Source organism: Malus sylvestris, chromosome 16 (genome assembly GCF_916048215.2).
Source record: "Malus sylvestris chromosome 16, drMalSylv7.2, whole genome shotgun sequence".
Lineage (NCBI taxonomy): Eukaryota > Viridiplantae > Streptophyta > Magnoliopsida > Rosales > Rosaceae > Malus > Malus sylvestris.
In genome coordinates, this window is record NC_062275.1 from 6042766 (window position 1) to 6059768 (window position 17003).

The following is a 17003-nucleotide window of genomic DNA, read 5'->3' on the forward strand; positions in this document are numbered from 1 at the left end:
ATTGAAATTGTTTTTCAAATATCCAACCACTTGTATTACGATACTTTGTGTACCGGACTGTGTTTTTGTCACATTGAAAAGTTAATACTACAAAGTTTGCAATATTTTCCCGCTATAAAAAATGAAAACTGAAATCTAACAATAAAATGGCTATCAAACGAGCTCTAAGGAAATCGACCATGTTGGAAAGTTCAAAGATTTTGTTTGTCATGATACAATAATGTATTGCAAACTTTATTGCCAATAAACCCGATAAGCCTAACAGCCGATTTACCAATTGTTTCAAAAACAACAGTAAGCTAGTCGCAGAGTTGTAACAAGCTATTCCCGATCTCTTGTCTTCAAAATTTCGAACGAGGACATGCAGAATGTCAGGTCATCGTAACTACAGTCTGAAAAAACATTGAGAAAGAATGAAACGATAATCTACTTTTCAAGGTTACATTAAAGTTCAATTGCAAACAGAAACCTGTAAAGAAACAAACTCCGCGATCCCGTGTGTACCTAGAAACAGCTCAGGCCATGCTATAGTGGAGTAGCGAAACCTGCGATTGATGAAAATATGCAAGGTGAGAAAATGAAGGGAACCTAGAGGACATAGAATCATGATCCGTCAGATCTGGTAAGCAAGCCTCAGTGAGATAGTATTATTTGACATGGTTACAGACAACGCTCTCTGAAAGCAAACACCCATCAGTAAAGAAACCATTATCAACGGGAAATACGGGAAAGTGACCAGAGTAAAGAAACCATTATCAACGGGAAATACGGGAAAGTGACCAGAGTTACCAAATTAAAAGATGAGTTGCCATATTAACAGAACCCTTAATTAACTTGGTACGTATTATCAATTAACAAAAGCATCGAAGTACACCTTTTTTTTACTCACCCTTGTATTTTCTTGTTTTTTCATACTTTCTGGTTGTGAGCTCAATCAATCACATAAAGATTCATCGATAAGTACAGGTAAAACCAACCCCCATCATCCAGATGAGGTAGTAGATTTCGAGCATCTAATATAAGGATGTCTAGGAAACTAAATGGACGACATTCAAAAAACCACGAGAGCAGCAAAATGATGTATATTAAACAATTGGAATGTCATTCTACCTATACATAAAGGTCGTACCCAGTGCACAAGGCTCCCGCTTTACGCAGGGTCTGGGAGAGGTGAATGTCGGCTAGCCTTACCCCCATTTATGAAGAGGCTACTCCCAAGTCTCGAACCCGAGACCTACCGCTCATGGGTGAAGGCACTTGCCATCGCACCAAGTGCGACCTCTTCATTCTACCTATACATAATAGAACAAATTCCAGAGTCGAGATATTTGTCTCCCTTCCTTCCTTGTGTCACAAGAATATGTATGACGAATACTAAGAACAATGCATTCTTAGCTACTTATTTTGCTCCAGCAATTTTTAACATACTACATGCTGCTGAGCTCGATGCTCTAGAGCATTATTTTCCCTCTCCTAGGGAAGATTTACAGAGATCTAAAAAATCTGACTCACCATGCAACTTAGCCATCTGTATCGAATATAAGAAATGCTATAACTTAAGTTACTATATTGATGCTCTGGTTAACGTTCCCACGGAAAAATAAACAACAGAGTAAACAATGAGGTCATATTTAGTAGTTTTGCAAAATTGATAGGCAGACATTGCGCTCAGCAAGAAGAGATCTTGCTAAAGCACAACTCCAACCGACCAATATTAAAAGGCATGATGAGACTTGTAATTTGCAAGCACAATGCAACCCCTTAAAACTAGGTGCAGCATCAAACATCAATAACACGCAGGTCCATCTCAACTCACTTGAAAGACAGGTAATAAGACACATTTCATAACTCACACCCTCTTCTGCAGTACAAATACATTTCCGTTCATGGCATGGTAAGTTGGTAACAAGGATGTTCCAACATAAAACGCCTATTCATTTTCAGAGAGTACAACTCTGACTAACAAGATTATCGAAGAGGGACGTGCTGGATTCTCGGAAATGATCAATGATAATATGCAACAACGTTAAAAAACATATGACACTTACATAATCCACTGTATGAAAACAAACGTAAAATTCAGAAAAGTACCTTCTGATAGGCACCCCCAGCTGGTGTTGTGCAAAGACAGGAGCGACGTCAACAAGGCAGAAGCGGTAGCACTGTGCAACGGGATCAACGACTGCGCACCGCCCAACTCCACCGGAAGCCTAAAATTGAAAAACACAAACTCTTTAAAACCTCCCAACACACATGTTTTAGTACCCACAACAAATAACAAGTTCATGAATTGAAAACAAACGATGTTTTGCTCAAATCACATTAAATTCATCTGTTTTCCTAATAATGCTCAAAATTTCAGTAAAATGAAGAATAAAAATCACTAATCATACAACCAAAACTTTAAAAAAAAAAAAAAAACCCGGATCCCCAAAAGACCCAAAATTCAGTTTTCCATTGCATTTTTTCAATCAATTGCTAACATACGTAAAAAATCAAAGTTCCAAAAATAAAAACCGAACCTTGAGAACTTGAGCTTCTGGGCAGCGAGTCGAGGAGCAGAAGCGGGCTTGAGGGAAGTGAGTTCGGTTAGCTTGGAAGCTTTGGAGGCGAAAGGTGAAGACGGTGGACGGGAGAGTAGGGTTTTTGCAGAAGCTGAAGAGAATTGTAGGGTTCGCCTCGCGCAGTTAGCCGCCATGTCTGTTTCCCTCAACTCTTTTCCAAAGCTCGAAGCTTTGATCCTGGACCCAGAAGGAAGGAATCGATTTCGCAGACAAAGGATTGTTTGTGGGCTGAGTCTGAACATCTCTGGACCAAATGCCTATTGGCCCAACACTTTAAAGGCTGAGTGGGTGAGCCCATGGGCCTTTATTGAGCTCGTCAACTTATACAATTGGCACAAAATTGGAACTTGAAAAATCCGATCACAATCTCAGTTGGGCCCTTCTTTTTTGGGTAGCAGTTAGGGTGTCAATTATTATTTTATTACATTAAATTATTTTAATAAATATTTAATTTTTTAAATAAAATGCGTTTAATAATCAATTAAAAGTTTTTTGAGGTTGCTCTCAATTTTGGCAGTAAGGGTGAGGGCTGCCAATCTATGTCATGTCATATCAGATTTGACTTTTCAATTGGTAAACATTACTACTACCTTTTTTGACAGTAGTGCTGATTTGGACATTTTAACATTTTTCTTGGGATACTCTAATCGAAAATAGGGAAATAAAGAATGGATAACTTTGGAATGAAAAAAAGTGAGGAAAGGGAATTTGATTAACAACTCCCCTACTTAATTAACTTCCTTAAATTGAGTTATTCCATTATGAATTTTTAGATGATTTTATTACGGATTGCATGCAATTAAATGCAAGAGAAATCATAAATAGAATTCATTCCTTTTTTGTTTTGTTTTTATTACCGATAAGTAAATGAGTCCTAAGAAAATAATGAATGATGGAGATAAGAACATAGATATTCCAAAGCAAAAAGAAAATTTCTTTAATAGAAAACATAAATTAAAGTTATTTGTATGATGATGTCTGAGTTTTATATACGTAATAAAGACGGGGGAATAAAGAAGATATAATGATTAATAGGACAAATGCATGGAATTTTTAAAATAATAACAACTAAATATTGGAACAATTTTCAGCTTTTTATTTTCTTTCAGCTTTTAAACATTGTATATAACTTTATATAGATCCTCATTTACTCATCTGCAAATTACAATGCCTCTTGGATAAGGACACCACGTTTTCATTTGCTTTTGCAAAAGAGAAGCTAATCCTAATTAGACATTTTATATTAGTAGTGTTAAGTATACATACAATCATAATTTGTTGACCATGTACCTTTTTACTTTTTTTTTTTTAACAAACTATATTATCTACACTAGGAAGTGAAGAGTGAGTTAAGCCTCACAAGGACTAGTAATAATGTGGTTCAAATTCACTTTTGACGAAAATCGAATTTAAGATCTCTCACTTATTATTAGTGAAAAGAAATACTACTAGACCTAATACTAAATGGGCATTTTGACCTTTTGATTAACAATCCAACTAACATACTTTGAGATGGAAGACATACCATTTTACTGTTGTCTTTTGACTTTGAGCAAGTGAAACAGCTGCTACATAAATCTTTCTTTTTAAAGAGTAGGATATTGGTGCATAATGTATTTAAAAGAATAAAATTGTACTATTTTAGCATAAGAGCTTAAAGACATTTTGCCAATCCATCTATTGTAAATTGTATTTTACTATTTGGTAAAATTTCTCATTTTTTAAGCCTCCATAGAAAACTTAGAGCAAAAGTTGCGGTAGGGAAGGAGTAAGGAGAAACACTTCAACTCCTCCTCCTCCTCTCTGCTCCATTCCCTCTTTTTCATTTTTTTAATTTATTGTGGCCAATAATAGTCCTTTTTGTGGTGATTAAGTTTGTGTCTAAACTTGTTTAGATTTGAGTTATCCATCACTTATTTTTTTGTCCCTTTTCAATCCAATCATTCTCTCAAAATCCTCTTTCTTAGGTTTTTTTTTTTTTTTTTTTTTTTTTTTTTTTTTTAGGAAAACTAACGAAAATTTCCAAAAAACTTTTTTTAAAGGTATAGTGAATAGTGCAAGTTAAAGGTAAAAATGTGGTTTTTCGTTAAAAGTGAACAAAACCGTGAGTATTTTGTTAAAACTCCCTCTTTTTTCTTCTTCTAGTAGTGTGGGTTTGGAAAGAGATGGGGCTGAATTTTCCTGAAATGGGGTTTGTATGTTATAGTGTTGCTGTTGTTCGTGTTAGATTTCTCTTTTGGGTTTGTGTCTTTTGTTCACGTCTCATGGGGGCGTTGGTGCAGTTTATCCTTATGCAACTGGTAACTTGGTTGGTAGTTTTGTGTTCAAAGTCTTTATCGTAGTGGTCACTATTTGTTTCTTTTGTAGTCCCTCTTTTGAGTCGGTGTTGCTTGTATGAAGAGTGTACCCTTATTGGTTTTGTTGGCGATTTTGTTGGAGAGTCTCCCACGAGACGGATTATGAAGTGATTGAATTTCTAATTGACGGGATTGAAGTTGTTTTGGCTTTGGAGTGTTGTATGTGTTAAATTGGCCAAGTTGGCCTTATTTTTTTGTTTTGAAGTGATTTCATCCAAGATGTCCTGTTTGAAGTTTGTACTTTTTAAAAAAAAAATGCTAATAAAGCCATTATCGTTTCACCTCAAAAAACAAAAAAATACTCACAATTTAGGATGTGTCTAGATATCCGGACTTAAGAATTTCTTCTATAAAAAGGAATAGTCGGAATATATATGACCTACAGGGATAAAAAGCTTAGTACAAAGGCTTAAAATAAACTGATTCGCATTCAAATATTCTTGAGCTAGTGTTTAAAGCATTTGCTTTTTATTCCAGACTAAACCAATATTTAAATAATATGGAAATTGATATATAAATTTTGAATTCATTTTTGTTTTACTGTTTGTTACATCACTAAAGACATTACAGTCTAAAGCCAGTCATAACAATTGGACACCAGAGAGTTATGGGGTCGAGTCTGCAACATGCAGTTATAGCTAGTTGCATTTAATCCTAAACGAGATTTCTGAGAATTTGCTGAGATTGACCCAACACTCAAAATCAAAAACCATAAAGTTGTTTTCACCCTCCAACAACTTCTCTTCGCACTTCAAAGCGCACTGTTGCAGAACCCTAGCAGCAACATGATCTTTACCCGTCTCCATCTTGCATGCAGCATTTTGCGTTTACCCAACCAAAAAAAATATTTCTTGTATGATTTTTTAGGAAAGACCTGCAACTAAAAGTTAGACAGTTCCGCTCATTGAAATACGATATGGAATAGATCTTACAAAATTGTATATCGGAAATGAAAAAGAGAGGAAAAGAGAAGATAATAGGGATTTTTTAATATATATATATATATCACAAATAATCAAAATCTAACGACAAAATATCTCGAAAAGATACTTCAGAGCACCATAAAATATATCCGAAGATAATAATGTTTTTCACCATATGTATGTTGGAAATTTATGACAGGCAGAGAGTGGTTGGTCTGATGTCGCGGCTAAAAATTGGGCATTGGTTTTATGACATGTTGGCAAAGGAAATGCAGAGCTTCCTCCCTAAACCTAAAGGGCTGCTGCTTCATATTTATCATAGCTACCAAATTTCAGGCAAATAATAGTGATGGTCTTGGTTAATTTGACTTGTCCGTGGACTGTGGTCCAGCTAGATACATACTAGAACCAGCAGCTAGGTAGTTGAGATCCCAACCTCCTCCTTTAAATCTCCTATATGTATAAACCCTAATCGATCGAACCCAGGAACCCTACTTTTTGTGCATGCATGGAAACTGAAAAGCAGATATGCCGGGATATGTTTGTTGGTCCACCAATATAATAGCATCAGCTGCTAGGTAGTTGAGAAAACCCCAACCTCCTCCTTTGAAGCTCCTATCTGTATAAATCCTAATTGATCGAACCCAAGAAGGTTCTTGAAGTTTAATTTCTACTGCGGTTAACTGTGCATGCATATATACGTGGAGTCATAAAGCCTGAGTCATGCACACATTTGAGAGCAATGTGTGTGATATAGGTTGAAACTTGAAATAATAGTAACAAAAATAATCGAGCCTCCCTATTAGGTAAACAAATTAAACGTCTGTCCTCGAGGAAGGTACTCGAATTAAAGAACAAGTCCTTTGCTAAATAGCAATGTAAATGAAATGAAATAAATAAATAAATAAAACACGTACGGAGTTGTCCATTAAAAATTATTTGTAGTAGCTTGCCATTATAACTTTACCCTGATAATGCTCTTTAGCAAACTATATTCTTGATTTAAATTTAGGCAAATTTTACTTTGATAATCCTCCTTCTTTGTTCAGTTACTTGTTTGTGAGTATCTACTTGGTATGACCCAGTTAGTTTTGTTTGAGCTTTTGCTTTTGTGGATGCAAATTTCCGTCTTCTTCTTCTTGGACGAAAATGCACCTGCAAAACAATTAACACCTAAGCTCAAGGCCAAGAGCCTCACGCACCCACGATGAATGAGGGTGGGGGGGGCTTTGGCCGAAGAACCTCCGATGCCAAAGTTAGAATTTGAGAGAGAAAGTGTTTAGAGAATTTTAGGAGAAGAATGGACTTAGGTTTTTGGAGAAATAAGGGTGTTTATATAGGGGTGTGGCTGGCCCTCTTTGGAGAGAAGGTGTCCGGCCACTTATGGTGGTTTTTGGCTCTAATTGGAAGATATTATGTCAAAATAATATCTTGCAATCAATTAGGAAATTAATTAATTAATTAATTAGGAAATTAATCAATTAATTAGGAAATTAATCAATTAATTTAGGTAATTAATCCTAATTTGAATGAATAATTGAGGGTTACCTCATGGGAAGGATTTGATGAGGATGGATGAAATAGATTTTGAATAAATACCTATTTTGATTACTTTTGACCTTGATTGAGTTGTGATTGTCCGCTGCTTGTGTGTGGTTCCGGTGTGCCTCAAAGGTAATTTTATCTTTTTATCCAAAAATCCACGTGTCACCACTATATTTCTCTTGATTATTTTTGGCTTCACACTTTTACCACCATTTTTCAACAAAAAAAATAGTAGGAATAACGATAAGTTACAGCAGTTTAAAGGGGTAGTGAGCAAAAGTCTTTGTAACTCATTTGCTTAATAACATTCGCTCATGCGTTTTGCGCTCATTCTTCCTCCCGCAATATCGTTTGTGTAGTAATAAAAATTTTGAAACTTTAACTTCTGTTAATTAGGTTCCTTGACCACGATGATATCCAATTCCAGCCATATGAATGATTTGACATGCTTGAAAATGAATAGCCATGCATGCTTCAAACTTCAGGCCCAAACTGAAATTGGATGCGATATTTTTATCTTATATTATCCACCTCTAAATTCTAATTGATTTTGAACCTTGATAAAGTATATGAATTTGTTTGAAAGTGTTTTTAAAATTAGTGAAAGTGTTTTTAGTAAAATTATTTTTGGGTTTCAAAAACACTTAAATGTTTTTTGCAAGAATCACCAATCATGGGCTTCTTGCAGAAAACACTTAAAGTGCATCTTCACGATTCACTTAGATTTTTACTAATGATTGGTTCCAAAAATAATTTCATCAAAAAAACTTTCAACAATTTTATATCAGTTCCAAACGAGCCTTACATCCGCCATACTTTCGCTTTCCATGATAAGTAATGGTTGGTGCGCATCCACCATTAAACCTATATTCAAAATTTTAAATGAACATTCTAATGTCAATATTTAGGCTGATAAAGTTAGGGACAAACTTGCATGTTGTTCCTATTAATTTAAGGAAAACTAATGAAAATGGTTTGAAAATTTTGAGTTCCAACGATAAGGACAAAATAAATGATAAAGTGAATAGTAACATGATTGAATTTTTAGTATAAAAATATGATTTTTCGTTAAAGCGAATAGTACCAAAAGCTTTTTGTTAATATTTCCATTAATTTATTACTATATGCAATATAATATCATGATTATATTGGTTTTAAAATGTCAAATTAATTAATCATACAATGTATATAAAACAAATATGAAATGATTCTACAAAAATTTAGAAAGAAATATTAAAAAATAAAAAAATAGACACATACGAATCACACACTCACATGAGAACTTTTTAGTGTGTGGAGAACACGATTTGGTACATCAAGTGTTATAATACAACTGGTTAGAAATTTTTTGTTTTAAATATTCAACCACTTGTATTATAACATTTGGTGTACCGGGCTATGTTCCCAGCACACTTAAAAATCCCTCCACTCACACACCATAGTGTACCAAATTATATTTTCAACACACTTAAAAATATCTCCACTCACACACCATGCCACTGGTTGTGTGTTGTATGCAACCTACCCAAGTTGGTACCATCATTTTTCACAGTTCAAAACTCTTTTAAGCTTCGTTGTTTACTTTATTTGATTCTCAAGCAAGGCTCCTTGCCTCACCATTTCAAATATTATTGTCGGTTATATATTTGAAAAATCCCTCACAATATATGTGTGTGTGTGTATATATATATATATATATGTGTGTGTGGAGTTTCGTATTGTTATACAAAAAATGTTAGCAACTCTCATTTTAATCTTTTCATTTTTCTCAAGTAACGTGTAAACCACTAGCACTCAAAACTATAATTTTAATTATACTAAAATTTCACTTTTATTTTATAGGGCCAAAAAAGCCCTTGTGTTAACAATTAACATCTTTATATATATGTTTTCTTTGTTACTTTATTTAGTTTCACCATATTCACCGTGAAGACAATTTTACTGTGGATGTCTTTACTGTTTTACAGATTGAGTCATTCTTAACTGTGTGAAAAAGTTGAATCTGGATCCTAGTCGGATTCTCTTTGTAAGGATCTTGAGAATCAGTGAATCGTGTCTATTCATTATATATCATTCGGTCAGAAATTATTTTAAATATTTTTATTTAAAATTAAACACAAACAGTATTTGACAAAAATTGACCACACGATATACGATAAACAGACACGATTTATGAATCTTTAGAATCCCCACCAAAATGATTCAAAGAGAATCCTGTTGGGAAAAAGTTAGAGCGCATTATATCCTTGCTTTCATGAGTTATCTTTCCAACTTTTGCATGTGGTCCAATATTTTAGTACATATTATCTCCTCTAAATTATTATAGCAGTTTTGAATCCTCTCCTCCTCCTCTTAATAAAAAAAGGTCGTACCCAGTGCACAAGGCTCCCGCTTTACGCAGGGTTTGGAAGAGGTGAATGTCGGCTAGCCTTATCCCCATTTATGGAGAGGCTGCTCCAAGTCTCGAACCCGAGACCTACCGCTCATGGGCGAAGACACTTGCCATCGCACCAAGTGCGACCTCTTACCTCCTCCTCTTAATAATAATTAAAAAAATTACTCCCGACTTTCAATTGACAAGCTGAAGTTACGTTGCCGTCGTGTATCTTGTTTCCAGTTCTTGTTTTTTCCAGTCACTTTATTTTTTTTTACGAATATTGAAGTGAATATAAACACTCCAAGTGGCAATATCCCAAAATATTACAGATTTTTCACATACAATCGTACAAACCAAAACCTTGTGTTGGTTAAAAAAGCCAAAGTTTTTGCCGTACTTCCTGTTAAAGATGTTGGGGGGTTAAATTGTGAATGACCAGCAAATCTGGACTCTTTCGAATAAACAAAATAAGAAAGAACACTGCCGCATGGGTCATAGCCTTCTCGTTTCCACAATTTGCGACATAGAAGAAAAGAAACTGCGTAGCACCTTGGACCACCTCATCTTTTACCCACACACATGGCCAAATCGGCCTCGGCCTTGTGTTGTATATACGTACGCGGTACACCAAAGACATATGAGATCGGGTGGTACTATTCACACACATTATTAACTTTTGATCGTCATACTAAAAAATTTGAAGAGAATTAAGAACTCAAATTAATAAAAAATGTGTGTGTAAAAAGAGTCGTAGATAGCATCACCCTAGCTATGTGATTTTGTATGCTACTACATTGCCACTTTATTTTCATATCAAATCATCTCTTTTAGCTGATTTTCAGTCACATGAGGAGTTAAAATTGTCTATATTTCCTCTCATACTCTTAGTTTGTTAACTTATGAGCATTCATCCTTGTAGCAAAATTTCGAGTTCGAATGCCTCTTCCTCAATATTCTTATTAAAAAGAAAAAAGGCGTTGTAGTCAAAATGGACTTTGAGATTAGCATAATTCATCACTTTTGTTATTCGAGATTTGAAATCAATAAAAGTAGTCACTGACTTTGTCCACCATTAATCATTTTAATAATTTTGTGAAAAATATATGTAAACAAGGACCAAATGAAAAAGTAGCCTCAATTTAATAAACAACGGGCTAAAATAATTTCACAAAAATTGAGGATATTTTTGCGATTTATTCCTTATTTAATGAAAATTTTAACGAAGCCAAAATGATTAACTAAAAGACTAGTTCTATCGATTTTAAATCTCAAAGACCAAAGTAAGGAGTTACGACAGTTTCAGAGACCATTTAGCTGAAAAGCCTAAAAAAATTTCATTTGCAATTCTCTCATCGTTTTATATTGGTTTGAATGCTATTTTGTTTTGGTTTTTTTCGAGCGGAATTTATTAATATTCAAATGAAAATGGACAAAGTCACAGAGCACCAACAAACAAATTAAAACAATTAATACAAAGTTATACACAATAATGTAATAAATTAATAAATAAACAATTATTGATATTTGATAGTATATATAGCTGAAATTCATTGCTCCATTGATTTGGGCTTCCAATTATTGGGGAAGCAACACTTACAATTTACCAAGGATTATATATCATAATTAAGACATATTCCAAATGTAAAAAAAAAACAAGGAAAAAAAAATTACATACTTAATATAGTTAATTAAAAATGAAAAATTAACTCGAGTTCGAGCCATGGGGCTAACCTTTCTTAGCCTCAGGTTCGAACCCAAATTAACCAAACGGGCTAACCGTCCACGTCGTCATCACTATCAGTCAGCAATAGTCCAAGTCATATCATTTTGAAAGATCCAGTGGCAGACCTCGATCCGACCCGGACCCGAGCCCAAAGCCATAAACGATCCATGAGTCGGACTCCAAGCAGACGTGTCCAAGTGACAGATGGCAACACCGTGGTTGATCTTGGCCTTCGAAACCGGGTCCAAAAGATCCGCTTCGTAAACCCGAACTTTAGGAACAGAGTGACAGTAGTAGAGCAGGTACGGGAACATGCTCTGGTGGCACGACACGGACTGCGTGACTTTCCCGCCGTTGATTCCCTTCACCGATCCGATCATAACGTCGTGCTTCGCCCCGTTGACGTTCTCGGTGCTCCGAACAACAACGTTTCGGCCGAGGACGGTGGTGGCGAAGTCGATCATGTCCTCGGCGGACCCGACGCAGCGCTTGGTCTCGCCGGCGCTGGGGGCGCGCTCGCACTCCTGGAGGGCGTCGACGATGATCTTCTCCATCGTTGAGTTATCCGCCGCGTGGAAGATTTGCTTGAGGGCCGCGATTTTGGAAGTGGCAAATGGTAGTTTGGAGAGAATTGTCCGGGGCAGAAACGACCTTTTGGGCGTTTTATCTTGAATATCGGGCATTGGCATCACGACTCCCTTCTTGAGCATCGACTCCCGGAAGAATTTGCCCGGCTCCACCCATTTTTTTACCAAACTGCCACTAGCCGCCGCCATTGTCGCAGCCACTTTTTCAGAGCCGGCGCCGGCCTTGGTGTAGCTTTTGAAACTTACGGTCTCCTTTTTGGCGTAGTCTTTGAAAGTCGTGTTCGCGCCGTAGATCTTGAACCCGATTTCCTGCCCCTTGGCGCCCTGCCCATACCCGGTGAACTTATCGGACCCAACATTGAACGACTTGCCGTAATTCGTGAAATCCATCTTCTGGCCGTTGGAGTTCTTGGCGTACGATTGAAACGAGTCCTCGCCGACATTGGCACTGTCTCTGTAGCTGGTGAATGTCTCGACTCCGGCATTGCCTCCGTCGCCGTAGCTCCGGAAATTGTTAGTCGGATTGTTCTGGTCGTTTCCGTAATTATTGAACTTGTCGTTTGCTCCGTTACCGGATTGGCCGTAACCCGTGAACCCGGACCCGACTACATTGGCGCTAGTACCGTAGCCCGTGAACTCGTTCGGGGCCCCATTGGCGTTTTTGGAGTAGCTAGAGAACGATTGGTCGCCAGCGTTGGCGTTCTCACTGTAGCCCGTGAACCCGTGGGACCGCCCGTTTGAATCGTCCGAGTACGAGTTGAATCCGAGGTGGGGAACGTTCACCGAGTCGGCGTACTTCTTGAAGTCGCCGGCTCCGCCGGTGGATCCACCTGCGTAGCTGTTGAAGCTCTGGTCCACCACGTTCCCGTCGTTGGCGTAGCTGGTGAACTGGTCCTTGTGGTTGACTGAGTCGCGGCTGTACCGCCGGAAAGAGTCGACTGGGAGGTTCTCGCCGATCGAGTAGTTTTTGAACGAGTCGACTCCAGCGAGCCGATCCGTGCCGTAGTTGGTGAAGTTTTTGTCTGTGTAGACCGCGAAATTCGCGTTCTTGTCGTGCTTTTCGAGGCTCGGTGCCAAATCGGGGAAGCAGAGGAGATTGGCTGCGGAGCAGAACTCAGGCAGCCGAGTCGAGAGGCCGTTCTGAGCCGCTAACTTCGCGAAAGCCGCCGAGTCCACCGCGTTCAATGGGGAAGCCTTGGAGAGCAAAAACGACGGCTTCTCCGCGTCGTTTCGGACCTCCTTACTCCAGTAACGAACCAGATACGCCTTTGGCGAAAATGGGTTTTCGGCCGCGCCGGAGCTGCCACCGTTGGCGGCGAGAGCAACCTGCATTGTGTCATAACAATGGCAAATCGCTCAGAACAAGTTAAATTAAAGCACCCAGAAACAATGACAGTACGAACATTAATCAAATAGTATGAATTAATTCATAAATAAATAAAAGGATTAAATTTTATCTGGGTAGAGAAATATAGATGGCTTACATTGAGAGATGAGAAGAAGATAAAGAACAGAGAGAGAGGAGTCACAAGGCTGAGTTGTGTGTGCTGCTGCATTTTTCTTTATTTTTTATTTTTCTTTTTATTTTTTTGGGGGATCTATGTGTGTGAGAGAGAGAAAGAGAGGGAGGCTTGAGAATGTTATGTTGGTGGATTTGTTTGGTTTTAAGCAGGTATTTATATTGGTGTGGAAGAAAGAGGAGGGGATGTGTGACTGAGTGAGAGAGAGAGTGTGAGGGTTTGGGCTTTTGCTTTGTGCTTGGCTGCTACCATGGCCTACCTGCAAAATTTTAGGGCTATACAACTTAATAGAAATTAACACACCACACGAAATATGGCACGATGAGTTTTGCATGATGAATGAATTAAGGAAGAAGATATATTGTTTATGGCTTCAAATCCATGAGATATGAAAAAGAATCCCTTTTTCTTTAACATAAATGAATATCCAACGTAGTTGTTATGTTGGAAAATAGTTATTTATTTAATTTAGTGTTTATATTTGGACTTAACGCATTAGAATTAGGTTTTCGTTTCCTTACTTATTAGGGTTTAGTGTTAGTTTATTATAAACAGTAGTCTTTACAGCTTATGTAGCCGTCTCAGCAATTTGTAGTCTTCTGTTTCATTTTAGTTAATAAAGTTTTATATTTTGTTTGTCCGTCGTGTACTCTAATTTTCAACTTGTTATTATGTCATCTCACAATTTGTAGATTATGTCATCTCACAATCTGACGTTAATTCTGATGCTAACATTATAAAATATTGTGGCAAAAATATGAAGTGTCAGAGAGTTCATGGAGAGTTTACTTAGCATTTCTCCTCCTACAATATAGAAAGAAAAAAAAACAAGTGGTTTTCCATATACAAAAATGTAAAATCCAGTACCTAAAAATCCTAAGGAGCAAATTAATTAACTCTACAAGAAATTTTTCAACGCATCAAAAACACTTCTGAATCAATAAGTATATCAAACCGTGTTTTCTGTATAATAAAAAATTTCTCGTGTAATGCTGAGGAGGAAGAATGTCATATATTTAATAGAAAATCTTATGGCATGACTTGGACTTGAAGTCTTCAAAACTTTACATTCTCCTCTTAAATTGTCCGTGAAATTTACGAAAGAAAAAGATTACAATTTACTAGGGCAACTTAAATTTCCCATAAGGAGAATATCTAGCTGTAATCAATAACAATCCACTTTAATTTGATTTGATCAGACGGCAGTCAATAAACATTCTAGAATTTTGTCCTTGCATAACATGTACACGTCAACAATATTAAAATGTTTATTCAAAATAAATCACAAAAGCTTTTGTCTAAAATTGAAAAATACAAGAGCTTCGACGGTACAGAATTTGACCCCACTTCAAAAAACTAAAAATATAATTTGTAATTTAATCTTTTTCTCCTCTTATGGTTTATAGTTCAGTGCAACAATATTGTTTGTAATATAATAATTCAAAAAAAAAAAAAAACAGGGTTTCTTGTTGTGTGTTGTCCTATTAAGGTTTGAATTCCGCTATCAGCATTCTCGTTGTTGTACGGTCTGTAAATTCCATGTAAATTTATACTAGTAGCAGTTGACAGTTAAATGCTAGACATAAATTATTCCAACTTGAGATTGTACGTGTGTTGAATATTTCCATATTTCTACATTTTCTCTAACAACTTATGCTATAACTATATAGTGAGAATAACAAATCTCACTCTCGAATTTTTTTTAGGGAGTTTTAACGAAAAGCTCGCAGTACTACTCACTTTAATGAAAAACCAAATTTTTACATTAAAAAGTCAATTATGGTATTATTCACTTTACCCTTTATTTTGTTATTATCGTTAAAACTCAAAATTTTCAATTTTTTTTATTAATTTTCATTTTTTAATCAGTATACTCATAACATGTAAATCCATCTAATTAATTGGACAAACCGACATCAGGAAAGACCACGTCATTAGTCCACGAGTCCAGAGCTGCAGACTGAGCTCTGACTTTTTAGTAGAAAAAGGCGCAAAGAGTGAGTGCACTGGTGGTGTGGCAGCGCTTAGAACCGTGAAGACCACACGTGTCATGACAAGATTGGTATTGTGGGGTCGCTGTGAAAACAAAATTTTGACGCGTTTAGCCGCTTAAGTTTTTGTTCTGTAATCCGGCATCTTTTCGTGATCCATCTTTTTCCAACGGGAATGCATGCATTATTAGAATTGATTTAACACGAGCCGCATTACATCATGGACAGTGCCAAAGCTCGTGAGGATGGCACGTTTTGTAGTTTCAGAAAGAGTCCTAGGGGTGTTTTCGGAGTTACAAAAGAGTGTTGTCTAACTTGCTATTAGCACTTGAAAACAAGTTTGGATCGAATGTGATCGGGGATGTTTTGCACTAATTTGTTGATTAGTCTCAGCTATAATGACGTTTAACCTATCACGAGTCTTATGGAAATTGAACAGGAGTTATTTAATAATTACTTCGGTTTTATTTTAACTTAATAAACTTATATATTTAACGTCAAAACTTAATTACGAGGGATAATTCAACAATGTAGATACGACGCATGTCATATTTGGTGTTTTTGATGAGAAAAGACAAACATGGAAGTGTAATTCCATACTGAAAACCAAACCATAAGTATCATGATCGCTTGTGAATCAGTGTCTCGATCATTAGTTTGTAATTTTGTTATTTTTTTGTCAAACGATATATATTTTTTTTTGAACAAGTTATCTACACTAAGGGGTGGGATTGGGTTAAGCTTTATAATAGGTTAGCAATAATGTGGTTCAAAATCGTATTTGACGAGAATCAAACCTAAGACCTTACACTTACAAGTGTATAGGAATATCACTAGACTGCAATACTAAGTGACAACGATAGATTTTGTTAGATTAGATGTTAAATTAGCCACCGACAAAGTTCAAACCTACGTTGTCTTGTAAAGGCTCAACAATATTCGACATGCGTTATCAAGAATGTACGTGATTGTGTCACTTGATATTTAATTATCTTTCATTTCCAGCATGCTTCATAAGTTATTGAATTATTCGTATTTCATGCTCAAAACAATACACTGTATACACATGTGAACGGACACAGGCTTTCCAACTAATAGATATGAATTTTGTGTGAACAATGAAGACTTTTCTCTGAACTGGACCTGGTACTAGGGTTTTTGACAAATGAGAGTGGATGAGAATGGCCCCATTAATATTTTTAATTGGTAGAGAACGAACATGCGTGACAAAACTACATCAGTAATGTGGGACTTTATAATTCAACAATTATATCGCGTTATAATTTCGACGTGGAAAATCATGTGCTTTCATCAGTTTTGGTGTTACCTAGGCACATCTATAATACTGAAGAGAAAAAACATATAAATATAAAGAAGAGTAAAGAATATTGCTAGCCTCTACAAAAGATGTGCAGA

At 36.3% G+C, this 17003-nt stretch overlaps 2 protein-coding genes across 4 annotated transcripts; both read right to left on the reverse strand.

The window, feature by feature from the left end:
* Positions 1-147: 147 nt before the first annotated feature.
* On the reverse strand, positions 148-2757 carry LOC126608946 (protein NUCLEAR FUSION DEFECTIVE 6, mitochondrial-like). 3 transcript variants are annotated; one of them, XR_007618038.1, is made up of 4 exons: positions 2523-2757; positions 2092-2210; positions 470-545; positions 148-392 (listed from the first exon to the last, which is right to left on the reverse strand). XR_007618038.1 is itself a non-coding variant. In XM_050276961.1 (4 exons), exons 1-3 carry the CDS (start codon positions 2696-2698, stop codon positions 526-528), a joined length of 315 nt encoding a protein of 104 aa, XP_050132918.1. In that variant the 5' UTR covers positions 2699-2757; the 3' UTR covers positions 148-392; positions 505-525. The 3 variants fall into 3 exon arrangements, 2 of the variants coding, with proteins under 2 accessions (XP_050132918.1, XP_050132917.1); XM_050276961.1 differs by having other exon boundaries at positions 505-545; XM_050276960.1 differs by having other exon boundaries at positions 148-545.
* Positions 2758-11303: 8546 nt separating this feature from the next.
* LOC126608212 (polygalacturonase 1 beta-like protein 3) lies at positions 11304-13733 on the reverse strand. Its single transcript, XM_050276045.1, has 2 exons — positions 13561-13733; positions 11304-13402 (listed from the first exon to the last, which is right to left on the reverse strand). Exons 1-2 carry the CDS (start codon positions 13630-13632, stop codon positions 11564-11566), a joined length of 1911 nt encoding a protein of 636 aa, XP_050132002.1. The 5' UTR covers positions 13633-13733; the 3' UTR covers positions 11304-11563.
* Positions 13734-17003: the final 3270 nt, after the last annotated feature.